The 27,015-nt window shown below is 36.9% G+C and overlaps 1 protein-coding gene across 3 annotated transcripts in view; it reads left to right on the forward strand.

The window, feature by feature from the left end:
- The first annotated feature begins 427 nt into the window (after positions 1–427).
- LOC143237175 (sulfate transporter-like) overlaps positions 428–27,015 on the forward strand; it is a 47,405-nt gene continuing 20,817 nt past the window's right edge. The window contains exons 1-9 of one of the 3 annotated variants that reach the window (XM_076476145.1): positions 428–566; positions 14,401–14,743; positions 15,080–15,190; positions 15,761–15,966; positions 22,647–22,811; positions 23,620–23,775; positions 24,114–24,196; positions 25,239–25,386; positions 25,957–26,070. In XM_076476145.1, the coding sequence (XP_076332260.1) occupies positions 14,431–14,743; positions 15,080–15,190; positions 15,761–15,966; positions 22,647–22,811; positions 23,620–23,775; positions 24,114–24,196; positions 25,239–25,386; positions 25,957–26,070 (1,296 nt within the window). In that variant the 5' untranslated portion in view covers positions 428–566; positions 14,401–14,430. Of the gene's footprint in view, positions 567–1,247; positions 1,389–6,193; positions 6,322–14,400; positions 14,744–15,079; positions 15,191–15,760; positions 15,967–22,646; positions 22,812–23,619; positions 23,776–24,113; positions 24,197–25,238; positions 25,387–25,956; positions 26,071–27,015 lie in introns of those variants that run through there. The other 2 variants (XM_076476144.1, XM_076476143.1) reach the window with 2 other exon arrangements.

The raw sequence follows: 27,015 nt of genomic DNA on the forward strand, positions 1-27,015 counted from the left end.
TTCACCTTATATGTCTTTGTCTCATCCGTGACGTCACGACGATATTGAAGATATGTTTACATTCAGACAACATTTCATTGCGTTATTTTCATAATGGTCACGTGGTCAAGACAGTGTTATTCCATTGATTTGTTGATGTTAGGCTTAAGTTTTGAAGATAGTTGCTCTACGTTTACGACTATTTTTAATAGTAATTAGACTTGCTACTTATTTGAAACAAATCCTAAGAACTGTCGAGGAGCAAAGCCACAAGAGATTTCATGTTTGTTTAAGTGTGGATAAACTTCGTGAATCGAACTTTGAGAAATGTGACATATCAAACACAGTTCATTCGGGTTAAACTCTTGAACTTGATGTTGAATTTAAAAACAGTAGTCGGGTCGATCGCGGTCCAGTGGTGATTGAGTTGGACAATGGATTTGCAGGTCTCGACTTCGAAACCCGTTATCACTAAAAAGGAAAAAGGAAATCACACTCGGCAACTTCGAAGCCATGAGGGCGATAAAAGGGTAACCGTCAAAATCCACTATACGGTTTAACAAGAGTAACCCAAGAGTTGGCGGCAGGTACTGTTGAATAGCTATCTTCCCTCTATTTTATTAGTTCAAAATTGGGAACGGGTAGTGCAAATAGTTGTTGAGTAGTCATGTACGAAACGAACACAGCAGGTCCTAATATAATTATCTGTATTAAGAGATACGATATTGCATTACCTTTTCGTATTATTCAAGATGGCCTGGCATGGCCAGGTGGTTACGGCGCTTGACTCGTAATCCGAGGGTCGTAGGTTCGAATCCCTGTCACACCGAACATGCCCCTTTTAGCCGTGGGGGCGTTATAATGTGACGACCAATCCCACTATTTGTTGGTAAAAGAGAAGCCCAATAGTTGGCGGTGTGTAGTGATGACTAGCTGTCTTCCCTCTAGTCTTACACTAGCCTCGATAGCCCTCGAATAGCTTTGCGCGAAATTCGAAAAAATCCAAAATATGAAGGAAGGAGGAAGAGGTTAACGAAACCCGACCCTCATGGGTAGATAAACATCAATACCCAAATACCCATACAGAGAGAGAGATAGTTTTTCTGCAGTGTCTCGACATTCGAATGAATACAATCACTTACACTTAATTTGCACACAGAATACACAAACACATGTTTCAAAACATTCTCGGTCACTGTTTTAACTCTTTTTACGTCACTGCACGCCATTGGTTAGCTAATCAGGTCAAATTTTATAGTAGGGATCCGCGAGTTCTACAAATAATGGGTCTCGACCACGGCCAGGTAATTTCGAATTGATAATCAAAGCTGAATACTTATTTCTACAGTGGAACTTGTACTTTTGTAATAATTTCCTAAAGGGACAGGAGTTAAATAATCGTAAATAAGGTAAGCAGATGTGTCTATATCAGTGTAACTGGTCGTACACTTGGCTAGATTTTTATGTAATTATGGATATAAAGTTATCATTTTATGACAGTATGGTTTCACTAGTATATATTTAAGAAAACTTCTCTTGGATTTCATCTGTTAAGTTATCGTGCGTGTATTTGGCATGAGAAAGCTGATTGAAAATAACTAGACTCCTCAGTGGTAAGTCCGAGGGCTTATAACACTAAAAATCGAGTTTTGGTACTAGCCCAAAACAGAATTACATTTTATAAGTGATATTAATAATTATGATAAATAACACTGAAACTACCTAAATCAGTTAATTTGTAGGCTGATAAAGATATTACCTTAGATTGTATTCAACAGTTATAATTTGAAAAATTATATGTTGTATGTTTTCATTTATAACAGTAAACGAAAGCTACATGTAATTAATTTCCTTAGAATGCATGTGTTGAATGTTATATATGGATTAAGTTTGGTTGTTTTAAAAATTTCGCACAAAGCTACTCGAGGGCTATCTGTGCTAGCCGTCCCTAATTTAGCAGGGTAAGACTAGAGGGAATGCAGCTTGTCATCACCACCCACCGCCAACTCTTGGGCTACTCTTTTACCAACGAATAGTGGGTAATAACGTCCCCACGGCTGAAAGGGCGAGCATGTTTGGCGCGACGGGGATGCGAACCCGCGACCCTCAAATTACGAGTCGCACGCCTTAACACGCTTGGTCATGCCGGGTCTATATGGATTAAAAACTTTTAATCTTTTCATTTGAGATCTCTTAACTCTTTGGTTACGAATATTATATATCCACATTTTAGTTTGTTTTGTGGTTTGAGTTCACCATTTCATTATCCAAAAAATATTTATATTTTCGTAGAGCAAATACAAGTATGGAACCGTGTTGAAGCCGTCTGTAATAAAAACTTATGGTTTTAGCTACGTACATATATTTGATATCTTAGTACTAAATAGGCTAGAAAGATCGTGATTATAATTCTTTTGTATCGTTACAATTTTTGGTAAAGCGTTGAACGTTTTCTTGAATTTCGGAATGAAGTTATTAAATATGTATGCCTTTAAGATACTAAAAGTCAGTTGAACTTGCCATTGTAAGTTAGTACCTTGGTGAAAATGCGTATCTTATTCACTATATAATTGTCATTAGACTGCTTTCAGGCCTAGCGCGACCAAGTAATTACCATGTTGGACTGGGTGTCTAAGAGTCTCGAGGTCGAAACATAGCACTACCAAAAACACTTCTCACTTTCACCTGTAAGTGCCTCATAAGGGTAGCAGTCACTTCTGTGGTCTCTTCAGGCTGATAGCTCTTCCGACTGATTACATTCACTCTTGTTTGGTATTTCAAAACCAGGAGTCTTTGTATTATATAAAGTGTTGTCTATATGAACAAACAACCAAGATAAATTTTAGATTTACGTTTATAGTAAACGTAAATTGAACTAGAATGTTGCAGTAAATTATGCAAAAACGTGTCATTTTTTTTTTCAAATTGCTCTTAAATTGAATTGAGGATAATAATTACGTTTCCAAACCTTATTCTCAGTTTCATTTCTGAATTTTATATTTTCAGGAATCCCTTTTATAAATTTTTTTTTCTTAAAAAAGATGTCTTTTTTTTAAACAAATAGGTTTTTAGAAAAGATTGTTTGTTTGTTTTGAATTTCGCGCAAAGCTATTCGAGAGTTATTTGCGCTAGCCGTCTCTAATTTAACATTGTAAGACTAGAGGGAACTCTTGAACTACTCTTTTACCAACGAATAGTGGGATTGGCCGTAACTTTTAACGCCCCCACGGCTGAAAGGGCAAGCATATTTGGTGTGATGGGTTTTCGAACTCGCAACCCTCGGATTACGAGTCGAGTACCTTTACCACCTGGCCATGCCAGGCCTTTTAGAAAAGAGGGTAAAATACTTATTTATTGTGCAAAACAGATATTAAACATACGAATAATGGCTTCAAAATATCTATACTTGATTAAAGTTCTAAATGTTCCTAGCTAGTTCAGCGATATGTTTATAAGCTTAAAACCCTAAAATACGGGGTTCGACCCTCCTCTATATGTATAATGCAGCTACACTATTATCTAGCTTTACGCTAAAAGATAAAAAAAATCATAATTTATCTTTATTCTCGAAGAAAAATTTAGCATTGATTTTAGATTGTCTTAAAATGACTTAAAAACACAATCTTGTTTTCATGTCAACAAATGTATATTTATGCTAAAAGTAAAGATACGTTTGTGTTTGGATCTAAATATTTTTGTTGTTTCTATTTAAATTTTAAAATAGTTTTTTCGTACTCGTTACGATAATGGCTGAAAAAGTTGAAAACATTTACCGATACATACTTTTCAGTGTGACATACTGCTTATGCTTGTATCTACATCTTTTGGCATTCTTTGCAGTTGTTCTCCTTGAACAGGTATAGTCTGACCTTTGCTCATAGTAATACAGAACATTTTATAGCTGCTTACAGCAATTCCTAATGTAAAATATCTGCCATTGACACGGTTACTACCCAGTACCATGTTACCAAAAAATTGGATCGTCTGAATAGTTGTTACATACGTTACCACCAGGTGGCGCGTTGATCATGACAGTTTGTTTGTTTCTTTCTGAATTTCTACTCAAATTTACTCGAGGGCTATCTGCCCTAGCCGTCCCTAATTTAGCAGTGTAAGACTAGAGGGAATGTAACTTGTCATCACCACCTATCGCCAACTCTTGGGCTACTCTTTTACCAACGAATAGTGGGATTGACAGTCACATTATAACGCCCCCACGGCTGATAGCGCGAGCATATTTGGTGCGACGGGGATTCGAACCTGCAAACCTTGGATTATGAGTCGAGTGTCTTAACCACCTGGCCATGCTGGGCCCGTTGATCATGAACGGGACAATTAGAAGATCTGCGATTTGTAAACTCTTAGACAGTTTTCATAATCAGACGCAGCTGGGTAACTTGCTGTTTAATAATTAATGTTTACTAATAATGCGTTCTTTATTGAGTTGTTTAGATACAAATTAATATCTATTTCAAGGACTGTATTTCAATGTGCTGTATTGACTATTCCTATGAGTTATTTACAGACTTAAACTAGTATTTTTTGTGTTATATTCTATGTTTCGTGTATGTATTGGAGGAAAAGAAGCTGCAAATAGCGATACGAAATTACATTAATAAAGCATAGCACGACGTATTTTAGTAATGAAAGCATTCTACGTTCTACACAATTACCTGAGATTAATAAAACACGCCCCCAGTACATAGCAATACTTCTGCAGAATTAAAATGCTAGGAATTGGGTTTCGATACCCGTAGTACGCTGAGCATAGATAGCCCATTATGTAGCTTTCTGCTCAATTTCAAACAAATAAACGGAATAGTTATAACAACTAGGCATAACAAAACGATTCACTCTTTCCAAACTTTTTGAAGAAAATTTTGTTATGCATCGGATTTGTAAAACCTCAATGACAAATGAGCAAAATATGTGAAGGATTTTATTAGAACTCCATGATTATATCCGTTTTCTAAACAGGTTCATTACTATGCAGTAAATATTATTCATAGGTTTAAGTTTTTGCATTTAAATGTTGTCAGGGACTCTTGTAACTTAGATGTCTGTGACTTGTTGGTGATAAATTGGAACAATAAAAGGACAGTACACAATCCAATTATTTAAAATAATGTATTCAAAACAGTTAAATGTATGTATAACAATTATTTACATTACATGATATCACACTTGTATCTAAAACTCTAAATAATTTTTTTTATTGCCAAAAGTTTATTCAGGCTGATTCAATTGCTTTAAAATAAATTGAAAAGACGAACTATTTTCTTCTACCCTTAATAGTGAATTATTTACTTACGTTACCTCGTGGGTTACCACAGTTGTATCTCAGCATTTAAATAATTATCTCTTTGTCGTCGAAGTCTTTACAGTTAGTTTCAGTTACTTCAAAATACCCTTTGATAAGACAAATTATTCTCTTTATCTCTGTTAAGGTCCGGCATGGTCAAATGGGTTAAGGCGTTCGACTCGTAATCTGAGGGGCGCGGGTTCGAATCCCCATCGCATCAAACATGGTCGTTCTTTCAGCCGTGGGGGCGTTATAATGTGACGGTCAATCCCATTATTCGTTGGTAAAAGAGTAGCCCAAGAGTTGGCGGTGGGTGGTGATGACTAGTTGCTTTCCCTGTAGTCCTACACTGCTAAATTAGGGACGGCTAGCACAAACAGCCCTCGAGTAGCTTTGTGCGAAATTCAAAAACAAACTACAAAAAAGCACTTTGAGTAGCGTTGAATCCACACTTTTCCAGTGGAGGAGAGAAGGATGGATTATAATTCCACAAAATGTAAAATGTTGCACTTGAAGGGGGTTGCACAGGGAGTAAATTCCCCCTGATTTTACCACCTATTTTGAGTCGATTCCGAAAGTAGTATTTCAATCACAAATATTTAAATGTTACATTGTTTTAGATCTAGTCTTTAATTTGCACTACCTGCTTGTTGTCACGTGCAAGAAACACGAAGGAACAGTCCAATAAAAACGAAAATTTGTAATATGTGTTAAATTACTTTATCTGGTGAAAAACGATTACTTAAACTCTTCAATTACTAAAAAAGAGAGTTAATAATTTGGGTTCGTTATCCCATGGAACGAGTAAAAACGTAAAAAAAAACACAAAACAGAAGACCCCGAGCAACAATTTGAGGTCAGCCAATGAAACGACTGCAAATCGAGTTTCATCATTTGTTATGCACAAAAGCACACTTGTTCAGTTTAGCTACGTCATTTTCTAGACTGAGAGCTGGATCTGGTGAATGTTATCTATAAATAAAGTTATGGAAGTTAAGGTTGATTTAGCGAAGAAAAATTGCACACTTTCAAATGATATTGTGAGTAGGACTTTTTCTTTATATGGGTGTCGGAAGGAGTATTCATTTTTATCTCTGCTGGAAAGCCCTAAATTTATTACTAGGGGCCAGCCAAAAGTGGGCCCGGAACATATAGACTTGTAACTACAATTATAGGGAAATAAATGGCGGAGGCCCAATTACTTTTATGATCTGTATGTATGTGTGAGTGAGAAGGGAACGTTATCAATATAAGACCGAAGTTAAAGTGTCAGAACTCGTCCCAAGTTTGTAAATATTAATATTGTTATTTTCTTAACCTTTATATCTAACCATGGATTTGAAAACGGAGAATAAATTATTAATTTGTCATCTGCGCTATTACTGAATTGTCCCTTTTACATTCGTCACTGATGTACGCGCATAATGTTTATAGCGAAAATCTAACCCGTTCGATGTTCTTGAAAGTTTCTAAACATTTCAGTTAAATTTCAGTTAGTCAAAACACTGCTTAAATTTCTTATGTATATTTTAATTTTATAGGCTTAACAGCACTAAACAAAAATCATGGAACAAATAGCACTCTCTTAACTATATAAACACACTCAAAGGCACGTTTTAATATTTCATTACTTGTGTGAGGCTTGAGACTAGTTTAAAGTTACAAACTCGCATGTGACTAATATTACACTTTTTTAAGGTTAAAACATCGGTTATATCGTATATGTGTATAACATATATACCCGTGTCTATGGCAGTGATAGAACTGGATTAATATGCAACGGATACTTTCTTAAAATGAGATAAATTAATATATGTATGTTATCAAAAGTGCTTTCGCATTCCACCTTAATTGTATTTTTAAATATATAATTAATAACACTATGTAACAAAATTTTTACTTTTTCTTGTTCCTGGGCAGAAAGCGTTATTTCCCAATTGCTTATGCCTAAAGTAAATGGAAAAGACCTATTTTTCTCTTCAAACTTTGGTTTTGTGACCTGGGTAATGAAATTTTCAAATTTACCCATTTTCCAGAACATTTCAGGTAGATTCAGTGCTGAGTAGCTGATAGAGAATTTTCTCGAACTTACAAGAATTTTTGAGAGCTTTCTAGGATGATGTAGAACTTAAAAGAATTTTCAAGAACCTTTTAGAACTTTTTTAGAACCTTCCATAGTAATATATATATACCGGGGTTCACCACTCATCATTTCAATGTAGTTCTAGCCGCCGAAGTGAACACGTAGACTTATCTAATTTTATCAGAAATGGCATCAAGAAGCTGCAAGCATTCTCAAGACGCATTCTGCTATGTATGTGACCAACTTATCAAGACAAGAGCGAAAAAGTACTCTGTGGCATATTGTGGCACCTCATTTTACCTGCGAGCACTGTAAAAAATCTATAGGAGGTGAGACGGACAATTTTCGCTTGCTTGAATAGTAAGATTTTACATAATAATAAATTTTAGATCTCTTAACATTTAAATATCTTTTAAACTTTTTTTTAATTTCTAATAGTATAGAAAAAGTATCACAATATTTTGCATGAACTTCTTACACATTAGTTGTGGATGAAATAAATTTATTCTTCATAATAATTATATTTTGCTCTTTTGCAGGATGGTACAGAGGGGAAAAGAGACCCATGAAGTTCGCTATTCCAAGAATTTGGCATGAGCCCACTGACCACTCAAGCAATTGCTACTTCTGCATAGTGGGCCCTTCCAAACGTCGGGATGGCAAGAATGCATCTGCTATCATGTATCCGAACCTACCATCATCCATCACCCCAGTGCCACACTGCCCTAAGCTCCCTGCACCCACTCCGCAAGAAAGAAGCTATTCTCAGAAGAGAGCAGCAAATCAAAAGAGGAGGTAGACGTTGAAGATTCAGGTTACAATTTCAGAGGTGTAGCTGGTGAGAGAAACCCATACTACCACAGCCAAAGAGACCTCAATGACTTGATCAAAGATTTTGGTGTAACAAAGCCGAATGCCGAGCTTTTGACATCTAGGCTCAAGGAGTGGGATTTGTTAGATAAAAGTGTGCAAGTTGCAAGTCAGAGGAAGCGTCACCGACATTTTTCAAGCTTCTTCACTGGTTAAGATGGACTCTGCTTCTGGCACAATGTATCCGGCCTGTGCGAGGAATTGCCTGTAACCCGAACGGGACCCGGCATGGCCAAGCGTATTAAGGCGTTCGACTCGTAATCCGAGAGTCGCGGGTTCGAATCCCTGTCACTCCAAACATGCTTGCCATTTCAGCCGTGGGGGTATTATAATGTGACGGTCAATCACACTATTCGTTGGTAAAAGAGTAGCCCAAGAGTTGGCGATGGGTGTTGATGACTAGGTGCCTTCCCTCTTGTCTTACACTGCTAAATTAGGGACGGCTAGCGCAGATAGCCCTCGAGTAACTTAGCGCGAAATTCAAAACAAACAAGTAACCCGAAAGAGTGGCGCCTCTTCATTGGTAGCTCATCCAGAATCCTCAAAGCTGTGCTGCTCCATAACTGGAATAACTATCCGTCTTTACGCCTGGTTCATTCGGTGCCCCTCAAAAACCAAGGCGAGCGCTTCCACCAAGATATACTGGACTTTGAACGCCGCTACCAAGGAGCGTATAACAAAAACATGATGGGAGACTATATTTGGGAGCTAATACGTGAAAGTGATTTATATTACAGTCGTAAATCTCGAAAAACTACCAATTTCTAAACATTTTTGTATAACTAGTGTAAATACATGTATATCTTGATTCATATGTTGTTTTATTCAGACCTTATGTACCCATTGCGCAAATCTGCCTGTTTTTTACGTATAAAATAGGGTAATTTCTAAATTTCATCATCCAGGTCACAAAAGCAAAGTTTGAAGGAAATCATGGCCATTTTCTGTACTTTTACAACATAAACAATTAAGAAATAACGCATACTATCCAGGTACAAAATTTGTGTTACATAGTGTAATCTGTTAAGTCACCAGAAGCTGTAAATTGGGTGGGGGGGACAAGTCCAAGGGAAATTATCGAGGGACTCCAAAAATCCTGGTTACGATTGACATTACGCAAAATTCAGCATAAGGCGCACTGGGTGGAGGCGAGGAATGGTGAAGAAATGTTTGTTGTTCCATTAAGTTAATATTGTGGTCGAAGGTTTTTATCTTTATAATTTTAATTTTGTACACGTTTTTCAATAAACCTGAAGAAAAGTTCTCTTAATACAAGCAGATGGATGACTTTTCCCTTTTGGTTAAGCCAAAATAATCAAATTTAGTTGACCATCCTTCATTGCTGTCTATTGCCGTTTTGCAAATTTTAAGAAATGACACAATTATGATAGCGTAGTTATTTTTGTTATCAACTATATCGTATAAACTGTTTTTGTATTGAATGGATAGTTATGTTTAATGATATGGATTTATAACTTATTTCTATGGATTGATAAGTATATCATGTTATAACTTTTGATTGGTTAGGAAGTCGTGTTGACTCATAACCTTATCGCGTTTCAACTTACTTCTGTTGATCGGAAAATTATATTCACTGATAGCGATATCGTTGTATGACTTCTTTATTTGAGGAGTATGTTGCACAGTTTTCCCTGTGCATGACCAGGAGGTTTAGGTACTCGACTCGTAATATGAGGGTCGCGGGTTCGAATCCCCGTCACTCCAAACATGTTCGCCCTTTCAGACGTGGGGGCGTTATAATTTAACGGTCAATCCCACTATTCGTTGGGAAAAGAGTAGCTCAAGAGTTGGCGGTGGGTGGTGATGACTAGCAGCCTTCCGTCTAGTCTTACACTGCTAAAGTAAGGACTGCTAGCGCAGATAGCCCTCGTGTAGCTTTGCGCGAAATTCAAACAAATAAATAATTGACCTTACCGTGTTCTTGTTAAAAACCTTTGCTGCTGTAGGATGACTTTTGATAATATTTAAAAAGAGAGCTGGATTAAGGTAGGATGACTCATGATATTGTATACAAAGAGATGATTGTTAAAGTACAATAATACTTTACATTATTCATGAACATAATTTATTGTCGCTATATAATATTCAGAAACAAAAATGATTGTTAAAGCAAGTTCCCAATTGATATTGTTCATAAACAGAACGGATTGTCTAACTCCTGGTTTTTCAAACTATGCTCTGCGAAGCCCTTGGGCTCTCTCGTTGTCACCTGGGAATCCGCGAGGAAATTTTAGAATGTTTATATTTTTTCCTAAACTATAAAATTGAATTAGAATACGCTGTACAAAAAAGTAAAATATACCTTTAATATAACACATATGAGATCCAATGGCAGCTTTGACGAAGTATTCGCACTGATGGGGCTGCAACTATGACTGGAAAATTTCCAGGCGCAATGGCACGCATAAAAAAGAAAAATGCGGACACTGAGAGAATCCACTGCTGTCTTCATCGTCATGCACTTGCAATGAAAGGAATGCTAGAAGACTTAAAAGAGCTATTGGGTGATCTCATAAAAGTAGTTGATTTTGTAAAATGAAGACCACTCGATGCGAGGATCTTCAGTCCACTCTGTGAAGATATGGGAAGTTTACATAAAAATTGTTGCTTCATACTGTGCTTGCTCGGTTTTACGAACTGCATGAGGAGATAATTTCTTTTTATGTGAATGCCATTTTGAAGCTGCACACAAATGTTGCATACAGAAGGTGGCTTACCTTTGGGACGTATTTACCTATCTAAATGAAGTGAATGCTGCAATGCAGGGTATCAGGGTAACGTACTTCAAAGCTCAGAGTAAAATGGAAGCGCTTCAACGTTAGCTAAAACTTTGGGGTGAATGTATGCTTATGGAATAACTTGACTGCTTCGAAAATCTCAGTGTTTTTTTTTTCACTTATGAATAAAACTTCCTTAAGTGGAGATGCAAAAGTTTCAGTCTTGTCGTACATATCTGATTTGTGTACAACTATAGGGGAGTACTTCTCTCCTCATTCAAAAAATTTACTGTAGATTCAAATCCCTTTGACACTGCAAATACCAACGAGTTGCCTTTGAAAGAGAAAGAACAGCTTATAGAGATTCAATTGATTACACCCTAAAAATTTCAACGGGAAAAAGTTTCACAATTTTGGACTGAAATGGTCATGGAATACCCTGAAATAAGTAACAGAGCTTTGAAAATTTTGATGCGTTTTTCAACAACATATCTTTGTGAGCAAACATTTTCACTGTAAAACAGGCTAAATACTGAAGATAATTCGCGTTTACAGGTAACAACCATAACTCCAAATATTGAACTACTTTGTGAACAAAAGCAAGTTCATGCTAGCCACTAATAAATTAAGTACACTGTACTTTTATTGGTATAAATTTTGCAAGCAGAAATTTTTGAACAAGTAAGTAGAAGTAAACATTCTTCTTTAAATATTGATATTTTTAATAAATTTATATTCTAAAAGTTTGAAGTAAAATTTATATGATGCTAGTGAACAATTGTCTTTTATTTTTAGTGTATTTTTTATTAAGGCTCCGGCATGTTTTTTCTTTCTGATGTGAAGCTACACAGGTCTAAAAAATTTGGGAACCCCTGGTTTAACTAAAATAACTCCTGATATTACCTGGTTTAACTAAAATAACTCCTGATATTATTTGGAAACAGAGCTCCTTGTTGAAGTATGATGACACCCAATAATATTTTAGAAATATAATTTGTTGTCTAAGAAACGACTAGAAACTATTTAGAAAAGGAAATAAAGACTGAACTTGTATCACAGTGTTATCAAGTGTAATGATACACTGATTCACACAACCATCTGATCTGTAACAAACAGTTGTTTCCAGAAGGATACATTTAATAAACTTGAACGATTATTAACATTTTGCTGTTCAATATAGTTTTATAGTGCTGATTTTAATCGTCCATGAACAATAAATGTAGAGTATTAGATATATTTGTGTAATATATAGGTATTTCTTTTTGTTAATTAAAAAAAACAAAACACGTCATAATCAAAACACGTGAATAACGTTCCGTGATACATTGAACAATATTTATATACAAATCATTTTTAGTAATTGTCTGTTTTATTTGGTGTAGAACGTTAGAAAATTCTCAGTAGCTTATAATATTCCACACTTCGTGTATTGAGTTTTAAACTATGATATATTTATTAGGTTTAGTTTGGTTCGTTTTGAATTTTGCGCAAGGCTACACAAGGGCTATCTGCGCTAGCCGTCCTTAATTTAACAGTATAAGACTAGAGGGAAGGCAGCTAGTCATCACCACCCACCGCCGACTCTTGGGCTACTCTTTTATCAACGAATAGTGGGATTGACCGTACATTATAACGCCCCCACGGCTGAAAGGGCGAGCATATTTGGTGTGACGGGCCCTATGTAATAAGTTAGATTTCGAAGTTTATTAAAGGAGAGAAGAAACAAAATACAGCAGTTTGTATTTTAACGTAAGTTTATAAAAAAAACAATCTACCTCTTAAAACGAGTTATCGTGCCTCACGAACAAAGAAATTATCATATCTACTTTAATAAACGACCTATCATTTCTTGTGACCAAACAATGACTAAAACTACTTCAACAAACGATCTGTCGTTTCTTGTGAACAAAGAATAATTAAATCTACTTTAATGAACGACCTATCGTGTGTCGTGAACAATAACAACTAAATATAATTCAAAAAAGGATCTATCGTTTCTTATGGAGACGCAAAAGTACCCGTCCCCAGTGTTTGGAAAAGTTTAAGTTAAATTATTAATTAAAGTTATTTCATGGAATTTAAAAATGCTAATTGTGTTTCACTCCTGGCTTCACTCAGAACCAAATTTCTGAACTACTTGTACCGCCCATCGCGAAAAGTAAATGTTGAACATTTCAGTCATGTTAAAAGGCACTCAACAATAACATGTGGTAAATCTAAGTTTTTTATTCTGTTAGTTACGTCATATAATACGTGAATAATAGTGTGGTTAGTTCTTGATAATTTAGTATAAAATATCCTGCTTGCAGAATAACGTAATCACCATTATTCGTGCCTGTTCTCCCGTCCTTCGAAAGTGAGTGTTAAGTTTTGTCTGCGTGCGCAGCTTTTCAAACGAGAGACAAACGAATGTTCAGACAGGCATTACGGTTGCAATACATGTATATGATTTAACAATAAAAATTGTGCAAAATTATTAGGTTACAATTAAAATGTCGTTTTGCTTCAGTTCTTTTAATTTTACGCATCTTCTACATCACAAGGTTCGATTTAACCATCAACTCGTTTAAACTATTCGCTTAAGATATGCAAGTTTCAGTGTTACATATGACACGTTAAGGTAACTTTGCTATAAAAAAAAACGTCATAACTTTATTTAACCTAACTTTTCGTATTACATTCTTCCACTTTTTTCTTCAAAAACTTTCGTTTATTATAATTAAGTGAAGTTTCTGACTGGATATCTTTAATATTCAGATTACCAATGCCACTGAATATCGTTCACTACCGGTATTATCCACTTATTGACGTTATGGTACCAATGTCACTGAATGTCGTTTACTATCATTTATTACGTATTGACGTAATAACAGAAATGTCACTGAATACCGTTCACTTCCGGTGTTAACCACCTATTGACGTAATGGCACCAATGCCACTGAATATCTCTCACTACCGGTGTTATCCACGTATTGACGTAATAACAGCAATGTCATTGAATATCGTTCACTATCGGTGTTATCCACCTATTGACGTAATGGAACCAATGTCACTGAATATCTCTCACTACTGGTGTTATCCACCTATTGACGTAATGACATCATATTGTATAATTTTGATTTTGCTTGCTATAACGTTTAATGTAAGAATAACAGAGCGAAAATTATACTAAGAAACAAATCGTATAAAACCGTACAATAATCAATATAACTGACTACATTATTAATGTTATTTGTGTGTATGATGTATAAGGGATTTCTGCGACCAGAGGTTACAGACCCACAATCTGTGCAAAAATATTTAAAAAAAAGGTATTTAAAATCCGAAGGGTGTATAAAGGTTTAGAAAAAGAAGTGTTTGAATCGGCATAACTGTGTGTATATATATATATGTATATATATCGATTCGTCTTTTGTTTTCAAAATCAGCTGTCTGTACAGAGCATCTACAGTGCTGTAATGGAAGAGGACACCAAGCCAAGAGTATTACTCGATCGACCTGTGCTAACCATGGCTGACTGCCAAGCCATTGGTGTTGACGACTCGATTATGGGGCTGGACGAAACTGATGAGGGGTCTAGTGCTTACATGGAGAAACTAAAAAGATGCCTACGGGGAAGTTGCAACCGACAGTGCTCTGTCAGTAAAGTCGGAAAGTCGATGATGTCGTTGTTTCCCGTTATCAAGTGGTTACGTAACTATGACATAAAGCGAGATCTCGTCTATGATATCGTATCAGGTTGCACGTGTGCCATCCTTCACGTGCCACAGGGTAAGGTATTCGATGACAACTGCATAATAAAATTGAATAATGTAATTTTCTTGTTTTTAAATATTTTTCTTATACTTAAATGTTAGTGTTGTCAAAAAGGACAAATAAGTTGAAGACAGTATATTACTAGTAAACTTCAACATTTTCTTAGTAATGTTAGGGATTTGTAAACTATTATAGCAAACACGTTTTTAGTTTACCTTTAAGAATTAAAATCCAATATATGTGTGTATGTAGAGATTATGGATCTTGTTCACGGATGATTTGTTCTATATACGATACAGGTAGTTAATTTTTTTAAATAATCTTGGCTTTTACCTTGCAACATACCTCTAGGTATGGCCTTCTCCCTCTTAGCTGCTGTTCCACCGATCTATGGGTTGTATACGTCGTTCTTTCCTGTGCTCTTGTACACTTTTATGGGGACGTCTATGCAGTTATCTGTTGGTAAGTTACTCTTAACTGAGTCAATGTTAGTCCGGGGATATTTTAAAATATACTTCGTATATACAGTTCATCATTATTCGTTAAAGATTCCAAGGGCTGTAAATCACAAGAGGAAAGTTGTTCTAAGGAAATCATCACCGCCAGAGGGCTACAGAACGTCTTATTAGCAACGATTTAAAATTAGTGTTTTTTAACGCATGAAAAGAAGAAACGTAAGCATTTTTATTGTTTACTTTTCTCGATTTAAACGTAATTTCTACCCAATACAAGACAATATTCAAGGGACTGGAACTCGATTTTTTGTTTATAACTGAGTTTTCAGAAGTAATGAATTATCTAAAATTATTTTTTGAAATGTCTCAAAAGGCACGAACTTGTTAAATGTTGAAAAAAAGAATTTAAGTTGTCCTCCAACATATTTCCTAAATTTCAAGATGAAAATAAATCAATATTTCTTCCTTATGGGAATTTCTTCGAAAATACTGTATCTAAATATTTCCAAATAGGCTTGTCCTCAGAACTACAGAATTGCCATCTACATGAGGTTAACTGTACTATTTAAACATACAGGTACCTTCGCTGTCCTGTCTTTAATGACCGCCTCTGTGGTTGGACGACTCGCTACTCCAGACCCTAAAGGTGTCGCCACTGTCCTAAGCAACTCAACAGATGGTTTGAACCTCACTGAGGTGTCTGAAGTCAACACAAGTTCTAATAATGTAGTAACGGCTATAGAGGTAGCTGTAGCAATAACATTTCTCTGTGGCATAATTCAGGTAAAATAAATAAATAAATAATATATATATATATGTTACTATTTCCACATAAGAATAAGTTTTCATAACGTTGTTTATCTGTATGTCTTACATTTTTATAACATTACATTATTATTACTATATTATCTACAATGCCGTGTGGCTCTGCTGTTTTCGATGTCACATACAGAACATACTTACTTAGATACAAGTTTCAAATTAAACATTTACTTTGTCGTGTAGTAATTCTACATTTTCTCACACAATAAAAATACTAGTCTCACAATTTCGTTCTAATACTGATGGCTGGGTGATTAAGGCACTCGACTTGTAATCTTAGAGTCGTGGGTTCGAATCTCCCTCACACAAAACATGTCTGCCCTTTCAACTAAATTAGACCTTGATGCTCTCAATAAACAGTTGCTGTCTTCCCTTTTCATTTGGCCCAGCATGGTCAGGTGGGTTAAGGCGTGCGACTCGTAATCTGAGGGTTGCGGGATCGAATCCCCGTCACACCAAACGTGCTCGCCCTTTCAGCCATGGTGGCGTTATAATGTTACGATCAATCTCACTGTTCGTTGGTAAAAGAGTAGCACAAGAGTTTGCGGTGGGTCGTGATGACTAGCTGCATTCTCTCTAGTCTTACACTGCTACAGTGTAAGACTAGAGCAGATAATCCTCGAGTAGCTTTGCGCGAAAATTCAAAAACAAACAAACAATCCTTTTTAATTTTGGGAGACTTTAATGGGCATCATCACCTATGGGGAAGTGTTGATATTTATGAGGGGTCGCTCCGTAGAGTATATGCTCTCTGATAAACAACCTTTCTCTTTTCAATACTGGTTCTTCAACTTATTTTCATGCACCTAGTCAGTCCTTTACTGCTATTGATCTCCCAATTTGCTCCCCTTCACTATTCTCCCATTTTTCATTGAGGGTTGACAGTAATTCACGAGGCAGTGATAATTTTCCTATAATTCTGAGAGAGAGTGTCCGTGGCCGATGCCATCCGATCCGCGTGCCACGCGGAATCTGGACAAGCATACTGCCCCTCTTTCACTGTTGTCACATAACTCAATAGACGACTGTGTGGCAGCAGTAACTTACTGTATACAAGCAGCTGCTCAACACATTCCTAAAACATTGACACATTTTTCACGATATCCTCGTCCGTGGTAGAATCCTGCCTGCAACATGGCACGGAAGGCTTATAAACGGGCCTGGGACACTTTTCGTAGGTATCCCATACTCTCGCACCGCATCGCTTTCCAGCAGGTCCGTGCACATGCTCAGTGGGTAAGACGTCAAAGCCAGAAGGGATCTTGGATTAAGTTTACAACCAGTATATCTTCTACCACCAGTTTCAAAGTCATATGGGACAAGATTCAAAAGGTCAGTGGGCAATATAATTTTTCCCTCTCTCAATCTTGCCCTCTGACGGCCAGGAAGTAGCTGATACCCGGAGCATCGCTGATATTCTAGGTGAAAGTTTTTGCCGGATGTCTAGCACTTCTGATTCTTCATCCACCTTCTTAGGCATCAACACTCGGGCAGAGCGATCACCTCTTTCCTTTCGAGCTGATTGTCTTTATGATTATAATCATCCCTTTACACTGGTGGAATTCAAACTGGCCCTTCATCGTCTGACGGTACATCGGTTGGACCTGATGATGTACACTGTGAAATGCTGCACCATTTATCGCCTGCTTCTCTTACTATTCTTCTAATTGTTTTTAACCGGATCTGGCAGGAGAATGTTTTTCCTGATGTCTGCCGCCAGGCTGTTGTCCTATTTTTCTCTAACCGTGGGAAGGGTCCCAAGATTCCTTCAAACTATCGTCCAATTGCTTTGACGAGCTGTCTCTGTAAGACCTTAAAAAGGATGGTCAATGCTCGTCTTGTTTGGTTCTTCGAATCGAACAACCTCCTCTCGCCCACCCAATGTGGGTTCCAACGGCAACGCTCCACCGCGGACCACCAAATTCGACTTGAAACATCAATCAGAGAAACATTTCTCAAACGACAACATCTTGTATCGATATTCTTTAACATTGAGAAGGCTTATGATATAACGTGGACGTATGGCATTTTACGAGATGTCCATATATATGGGTTACTTGGCCATTTGCCCATTTTTATCAAAAATTTTTAATGGACAGGAGATTCCGAGTTCGTGTGGGTTCGACACTTTCCCGTCCTTTTCTACAGAACTTGGAGTCCCTCAGGACTGTGTTCTGAGAGTCACACTTTTCAGTATAAAGATGAATGCCATCACTGAACAACTCCCTGTTACTGTTGCAAACGGGCTCTATGTCGACGACTTTCACATCTCATGTCAGTCGTCGAACATGAGATATATTGAGCGGCAGCTACAGACTGCCCTTAATCGTTTGCTGAAATGGACCACAGCAAACGGCTTTAACTTCTCTCTCTCTAAAACCGTTTGCATGAACTTTTGCCACCAACGGGGTATTCACCCTGATCCTGAACACTGTACCGATGAAGTTGTGCTGCCTGTAGCCCGTGAGGCAAAGTTCTTGGGGCTTGTCTTTTACCGTAAGCTAACCTTTCTATCACATATCAAGCAGCTACGGGTCAAATGAATAAGAGCACTGAACATTCTCCGTGTCCTCTCTTCCACCACATGGGGAGCGGATTGATGTTTTATGCTAAAAATATATCGTGCTCTTATTCGATCGAAACTTGACTATGGATCACTGGTCTATTGCTCTGCAAGGACTTCGGCCTTAATGATGCTAGATTCCATTCATCATCAAGGACTTAGACTCTGCAATGGGGCTTTCTGTACTTCCCCAGTTCAAAGCTTTTACATAGTCTCATGAACCTTTTCTTGCACCTTCACCATTTGCAACTGTCTTTACTGTATGCCTCGAAACTTCGTTCCTTACGAAAGCATCCCACCTGAGGTTGTGTTTTTCTTCCTCGGTGGGCCATACTTTTTCAAAACAGACAATCTGCCATTGCTCCTTTTAACTTTCGTATCCAGGCGCAGTTGGATGAATTGAGTCTGTCCTTGGATAACATTGCTGTATCAACTGGTCGGCCCATCCCACCATGGCTTTTTACAATCCCCAAATTTGGCCTATCTTTAAGTCACCTGAGGAAAGTAGACATTCCTGATTGGAAATACTGTCTGTTATTTGCTGAGCATCTGTCGAACCATCTTTCCATTTCTATTTATACAGATGGTTTGAAATCAGGTGACTGTGTGGGCTCTGCCATGGTTTGTTGTGGTTCGGTGGTTGCACGCAGAATTCCCTCTGCAGCTTCAGTATTCACTGCTGAACTGTACGACATTTCTCTTGCCCTGGATCACGTAGAAGCTAAGCAGAACTCAAACTGCGCTATTTATACTGACTTGCTTAGTTCTCTACTGGCCCTTGAATCGCTTCACGTTAGTTCACATCCCGTTTTCGCCGATATTCAAAACCGACTAGCCTATTTCTCTTTAATATCTACTTCTATCCAGTTTTTCTGGATATCGGGCCACGTTGGTATTTGCGGGAACGAGCTCGTCGACATTGCAGCTACAGTCATGTGAAAAAGTTAGGACACCCTATGAAAGCCTGTGTATTTTTGTAACATTTTTGGATATATAGATATTTAATCTCAATTTCAACAATACTGAGAGATTATAGGAATATAAATAAATAATTAAAACTGAAGAAATACTTTTCAAGATCTTCTGTAAATGTAATTCTACAAAAATGCATATTCTAACTGAGGAAAAAGTTAGAACACCCTACCCCTTAATAGCTATGCTACCCCCTTTGGCTGAAATAACTGTAGTGAGACGCTTCTTGTAGCCATCTATCAGTCTCTGACATCGGTCTGAAGAAAGTTTGCCCCACTCCTCAATGCAGAATTCTTTCAGCTGTGATATGTTTGAGGGGTTTCTTGCATGTACAGCCCGTTTCAAGTCACTCCACAGCATCTCAATGGGATTAAGATCTGGGCTTTGACTCGGCCATTCCAGGACTCCCCATTTCTTAGTTTTCAGCCAGTCCTTGGTGGATTTACTGGTATGTTTTGGGTCATTGTCGTGTTGCAGGGTCCAGTTCCGCTTCAGCTTTAATTTTCGTACAGATGGTCTCACATGATCCTCAAGCACCCTCTGATACACAGTAGAATTCATGGTGGATTCTATGATTGTAAGCTGTCCAGGTTTTGTTGCAGCAAAGCAGCCCCAAACCATGACACTTCCACCTCCATGCTTCACAGTTGGTATGAGGTTCTTTTCCTGGAAAGCTGTATTTGGTTTACGCCAAACATGTCCTCTGTTCTGGTGTCCAAATAATTCAATTTTGGACTCATCTGTCCAAAGAACATTATCCTAGAAGTTCTGCTCTTTTTCTACATTTTTTCTGGCAAACTTCAGTCTGGCCTTGATGTTTCTCTTAGAGAGCAAAGGTTTCCTCCTTGCACACCTCCCATGCAAGTTAAACTTCTGCAGTCTCTTTCTGATTGTAGAGGTATGCACTTTCACATCAACAGTAGCCAGAGCCTGCTGTAAGTCCCGTGATGATATGTTAGGGTGTTTGGAGACCTCTTTTAGCATCTTGCAGTCTGCTCTCGGGGAGGACTTGCTTTCAGCTCCGTGCCAGTTGGCAGTCTACTTTAAGTGAACAACGTGAAAACAACCTTTTCCAAATAAAACCCTATATTGGCTATCTTGCTTTCTTAAGGATCGGAAAGGGGAAGTTGTTCTAACTACACTATGCATTGGTCATAGTTTTTTAATTCATTGTTTTCTTTTATCTGGGACTGATGCACCAATGTGTTGTCTGTGTAACACTCGGGTCAAAATAAGCTACATTTTACTGTCTTGTCGTCGTTACGACTCTTAACGACGGCGCCATTTTAAACATGTTCTGTCCCAAGGTTTGTCCATGATGTTAGACAGTGTTATTGGTGATGGTGACACTGTCCACATTGAAAATGTTTTTAGTTTTTTAAAGGCCATTAATCTTTTTAATGCTATTTAAGTTTCTTAATTTATACATTAGACCTTTTTTAATGTGATTCCCTTTTAAGAATCAAAGTCCATTTAGTTCGATTTGAAATTAGAAAATGGCCGTAACATTAAATAACTCTAAACCAGGACTGGAAAGGCCAACTTCAGGTGACTAACGCTGCTGTTTGAACTACCCGTTAGTCATTCTGTCGAGTTATTATTAAAATTTTGCTACACGTCTTTTAAATCTTTTGCTACTTTAGTTTTTGAAAATGGCCATAATATCAAATAACTCGGAACCAGAACTGGTAAGGCCAATTTCAGGTAATTGACGGTGGTTTTTGAATTTACCTGTTAGTCATTCTGGCGAGTTATTATTAAAATTTTGCTACAAGTCTTTTAAAACTTTTGTTACTTTTTGAAAATGGCTATAACGTCAAATAACTCGGAATCAGGACTGGAAAGACCAATTTCAGGTGACTGACGGTTTCTGAATTTACCTGCTAGTTCTCCTGGCGAGTTATGATAATTACAATTATGCTAAAGAAAGTCCTTTACAACTTGTATTACTGTAGTTTTTCTTTTACCGCTGCAGACTAGATGCAAACATCGGTTTTATGCTATTTATGTTTTTTTTAAACTTTGTTTTGTTATACCTTAATTTTATTTTATGAAATTTACTAAATTTACTTTAATTTTAACTTTTTACCGGATGTTTGACGCAGATAGCCTAGCTGCTTTGTGCTATAAGACACTAAACCAACCAACCATTCAGCCTTAGGGCGTTATAATGTCACGGTCAATCTCACTATTCGTTGGTAAAAGAGTACCCCAAGAGTTGGCGGTCAGTGGTGATGACTAGCTGCTTTTCTTCTCGTCTTACACTGCTAAATTAGGGACGACGACTAGCGCAGATAGTCCTCGTGTAGCTTTGCGCAAAATTAAAAAACAGACAAACCTAATATTGAAAGTGTTCATATGTTTCAATGTGTTTAGAGGAACTCACGTTAACTATGCTTAAAACAGTGTGGAAAGTAGCTATTGACATCAGCGCTCGCATACTCTCAAAAAGAAATTAAGGTAATCTTTATTCAGTGAAAACAAATAAAACCTGTACAGTGTTCATTTATTCATTGCGAAGATATATATAGGTCCATTTTTTCTTGCTTCTTTGTTGTAGTTAAAAATAATTTTTTTCTAATCAAAACATTATTTTCCTAAGATATTAAATCATTATTTAGATAGATATTTCAGTGTGTGAAACATAAAAACTGTTTACACAAATATTCAGCTCGGACTTGCTTTAACTGAGGATTAATACAGCCGATACATAAATTTCAACAGATAAGTGTTCTTTGCCTTAAACACCATTTTAACGAATTATGTGGTCCGGCATGACCAGGTGGTTAAAGCACTCGACTCGTAATCCGAGGATCGCGGATTCGAATCCCCGTCACTCCAAACATGTTCGCCCTTTCAGCCGTGGAGGCGTTATAATTTAACGATCAATCCAACTATTCGTTGGTAAAAGAGTAGCCCAAGAGTTGGCGGTGGGTGGTGATGACTAGTTGTCTTCCCTCTAGTCTTTCACTGCTAAATTAGGGACGGCTAGTGCAGATAGCCCTCGTTTAGCTTTGCGCGAAATTCTAAACAAGCGAGTTATATTGATTTTCATTCAAAGTATTATTTGGAAACTTGATAAAAGGTTTTTTTCTCCCTTGGACAGACCATGATGGGTGTATTCCGATTGGGTAAAGTCGGTATATTAATGTCTCCCCCACTGGCCAGTGGATTTACAACAGGAGCTGCTGTTCAAGTGATGACCAGTCAGATTCAATACGTTCTTAGTCTTAAGTTGCCTCGGTTTAGTGGTCCATTCAAGATTGTATATGTGAGTATCAGGAACAAATACCATCCTTACTGGTAGCAGGAATATAAAGAGAATGTAATAACTTAGGTAACAAATGTTATTGGCTAAATAGCCAAAACGGTTTTAATTTCATAACTTACTTAAACTATATTTCACATTTTTGATAATTTCTTGTTGCATATTATTAGTCCATTTTAACCAAATATTTAGTCCATCCGACGAATAACACTTAAAATATCGTACAGTTTATCCAAAAGTTTAACATTGTATATCCAAAAGCTAGAAAAATTATACACTTATTTTTGAAAAATTCTGAAACTTCTACGAAAGAAAAAAACAACTCCCTTACTTTAGGCACTGAAATTCTGTTTATTGAAGTATTTAAGAGAGAAGCGTTAATCAGTATCTCGTCGTAAGCATTTTGAAGATCTACATGTTATGAATAAACTGAAGTCTATGACGTGTTTTTAACTGTAACCCTACCTATATTTTTTGTTTAGCTGATACACTATGTAAGTTTAACCCTTAAACAGCGGGAATGTTGTAGGTAGCAGCATCAGTTGATGTCCTCCGTTTTAGGGTTAAGCTCTCAGTGGCTCAGATGTAATTGTAAAGACTTAAAACACTAAAATCCGGGCTTAGATACCCGTGGTAGAAACAGTAACGATAGCTCATTGGGTAGTTTCTACTCTTAACAACGAAGAAATAATATTAAGTGCAGTGTTCAGTAAGCTACGATTAAAACTACGAAACCAAAGTTCAAATTTATGTCTGTGTGTAACTTAAAATCACTAATTGTTACTGACGATATACATGTTTGTACGTCCAGTTGTACATTTCAATATTTGAAAACATCCACAAGACGAACACCGTATCCTTGGCTCTGTCTGTGTGTGTCATCGCAATGTTAGTGATTGTCAAGGATTTCATCAATGCGAAGTTCAGGAAAAAAATCAAGATTCCCATTCCCATTGATCTCATTGTTGTAAGTTTCACTTTATATAATGTTTTTAATGCGACAAGAATTGAAAGATGGTTAAACCTAAAAAAACATTATTCTGGACAGTTTATCCACCCTTTTTTTTCTAGTTTTGGATGGTATTTTTGTATTCTTATCTCTGCTGCTAGTAGCCCTATTTGTTGGAAGAGTAATTTTACTTCAGAAGTATTGTTTGAACTGTGTATGCGATTTACTTTTTAAAACATGAAACTCTCACATTTTTATGACTTTGCAGAACCTGTTTTACATGTGTTATGGAAAATTCTCTTTTTTTTTGGATGCGAGATATTTTGATATGTGATTTCCATTTCTTGTCGACGTAGGTTGTTGCTGGAACTGTGGTGTCGTATTTCTTAAATTTAAATGCTAACTACGGTGTCCCTATCGTCGGAGCAATCCCCACAGGGTATGTCCTATGAGTTTCTTTCATTCTTTTGAATAATATCCAAGATAATATTATACATACAATAAATAATATTGGGTGTGTAATAGTTCGACATCTTTTTAATGCTTTTCGGGTTTCTTTTTCCAGGCTTAACTTAGAATATATTAACACACAATGCTATATATTAGTTTTGTTAAGCCTAACATTGCAAAAGGTTTTAAGACCTTTATTACAGTACTCGTGTTACGAACCCGAATTATACGAACAAAGGGCGACCTCTCCCGTGAAATATTGTGAAGTTGAAATGAATCTTAAATTCTTTGTTTGTGAAATTGAACCAAAATGCAACTAACTTTGATATGAAGTTATATTAATTTTGTGTCTTTCATGTATATTTATTTATATTAATATTTCAAAGGAAGAATTTAACACACATTGAAGTGTATAAACACCTACAGTCTCCTGAAAAAAAATTAAAATGTTGGCTTGGGATGACAACGTGGTTAGAGCCCTTAACTCGTAACTGAGGGTCCAAGGTTTGAATTCCCACCACACCAAACATGCCCGCCCATTTCAGCCGTTGTGGTGCTATAAAATACGGTCAATCCCAGTATTCGTTACACTAATAAATTAGTGACGGGTAGCGCAGGTAGCCCTCGTGTGGCTTTGCGCGAAATTAAAAACAAACAAACAATTTTTTCCTCTCTGCCAGAGATATTCCTTGCTTCACTTCTGAGAGATAGACAAACACTTAGTGACATTTTCAACGGACTTGACACAACAAATTAGAATGAAGTTGACGTTTTTGAAAACACTTAAAGTTTCGAATTCCGACGAGTATTTACTCCCAGCAAACAGTTTTGTGGTCCATCTTTCTTTTTTTAGCTTCAGACATGTCACTGAAACTAATTTTCATTTTGTTTCCTATGCGAGACAACAAATAATTATAATGATGATTTTTTTTATCTTGTTTGTTAGGCTTAGAAGTTGGTAAGGAAAATTTTGTGTATTTTTGTTATGTAAAAGGTTTTTTTAAATAATCAAAAGTATCTTTTTTTTCCAGACTTCCTCCTCCATCTCTACCTCCTGTGCGCCTCCTACCAGAAGTAGCTGGAGATAGCGTTGCTATTGCTCTTGTTGGATTTGCATCATCATTGTCCCTTTCTGCTATGTATGCGAAGCGGCATAACTACAAAATAGATGTAAATCAGGTTCGTTATCAGGTTAATTATCAGGTCAAATTAAAATAAATTAAATAATTTTAATTAATATTGCAGCTAAATTAGATGGCATCACTAGTGTAAATGAAATGTGCAGAGCATATTGATTTCAAGTTTTTTTGGTGATATACCGATTCCGTGAGACCTGTGACAAAATCTCAAACTAACAAGTTTGATATTAAACCGTAAATGATAATATTGAGCAGTGTTAGTTTTTTTATTATCTCTTTGTTACATATTTTTACTTCATTATACAGCATACATCATGCTACCGCGGTTTTTTAGACGTGAATAAAACTGTCACTGATTTCGTAGTGACTTGTAATTAATATTATAACTCGAACGTCTTAAATTTCCAAAGTATATCTTGCCTTAGTGCTCGTATCTAACATTGATTGCAATTAATATCGGAACAACTCGAACATCTTAAAAGACTAAAACTGTTTCAGTTCTCTGATTGGACAGTGATTTATAAATATCACAATGACGTGGACATACCAAAGGACTAAAATATAACTTGTCCTAGTAGATTCCTCAAGATGTGTCTTAATTTTTCGCTAGGAACTGCTAGCTATAGGAGGTGGAAATATTCTTGGTGGTTTCTTCCATTGTATCCCATCATCCGGAGCCTTAGCCCGTAGTGCAGTGATGGACAGCATTGGTGCCAGAACACAGGTGAACTATTTTATAGTTGTTCTTTAGTCACTCGGTTACACACATCAGATACTAAATTATCACTTAGCGCAATAAGCGAGTAACAATAGGCAGGCCTATCTTTATAGTACCTAATTACCAAGCGTTTATTTTCTAAAGAATAAATACATGTTTACTACAGGGTTGTATTGTGGATAGGGTTTAAAAAGCAGTAATAGAGGCCGTTTTCATGTTTCATGAATCAATATACACTACTGGCCAAAATCTTAAGGCCAATAAACATAAAGAAATAATATGCATTTTGCGTTGTTAGACTCAACCACTTATTTGAGTAGAACTTCGAAAGATGAAAATAAGAAAAGGGAAAATAATAAAAAAAAAACTCTTTTAGCATTTAATAGGGAAAATGTGAACACTATGAAATTAGCCTAAATACTAGTTGGTCAAAAGTTTAAGACAATACCAAAAAGAAGTCCTAAACAGGGTAGGAAATGCCCATCAAGAGGTCTCAGTAGTGCGAATAACTGCAGACATTCGCTTTGGCATGGTCGATATAAGCGTTTGCAGAAGGCTAGCTGGAATGTTACTTCAAGTGATGAAGATGGCTTCACGAAGATCATGCACTGTTTGGAATTGACGTCCATTTCTATAGACTTCCCTTGCCATCCACACCCAAATATTTTCAATGGGGTTCAGTTCGGGCGAACACGCTGGATGGTCCAAAAGAATCACGTTATTCGCCATGAAAAAAGTTCTTTGTTCTGCGGGCTTTGTGGATTGCAGCGTTGTCCTGCTGAAAGATCCAGTCATTTCCACACAAGCGAGGGCCTTCAGTCAATAAGGATGCTCTCTCCAACATGCCAATGTAGCCAGCTGCTGTGTGACGCCCCTGTATAACCTGAAGCTCCATTGTTCCATGGAGGGAGAAAGCACCCCAGATCATGATGGAACCTCCTCCACTGTGTC

This window comes from Tachypleus tridentatus, chromosome 13 (genome assembly GCF_004210375.1).
Source record: "Tachypleus tridentatus isolate NWPU-2018 chromosome 13, ASM421037v1, whole genome shotgun sequence".
NCBI lineage: Eukaryota > Metazoa > Arthropoda > Merostomata > Xiphosura > Limulidae > Tachypleus > Tachypleus tridentatus.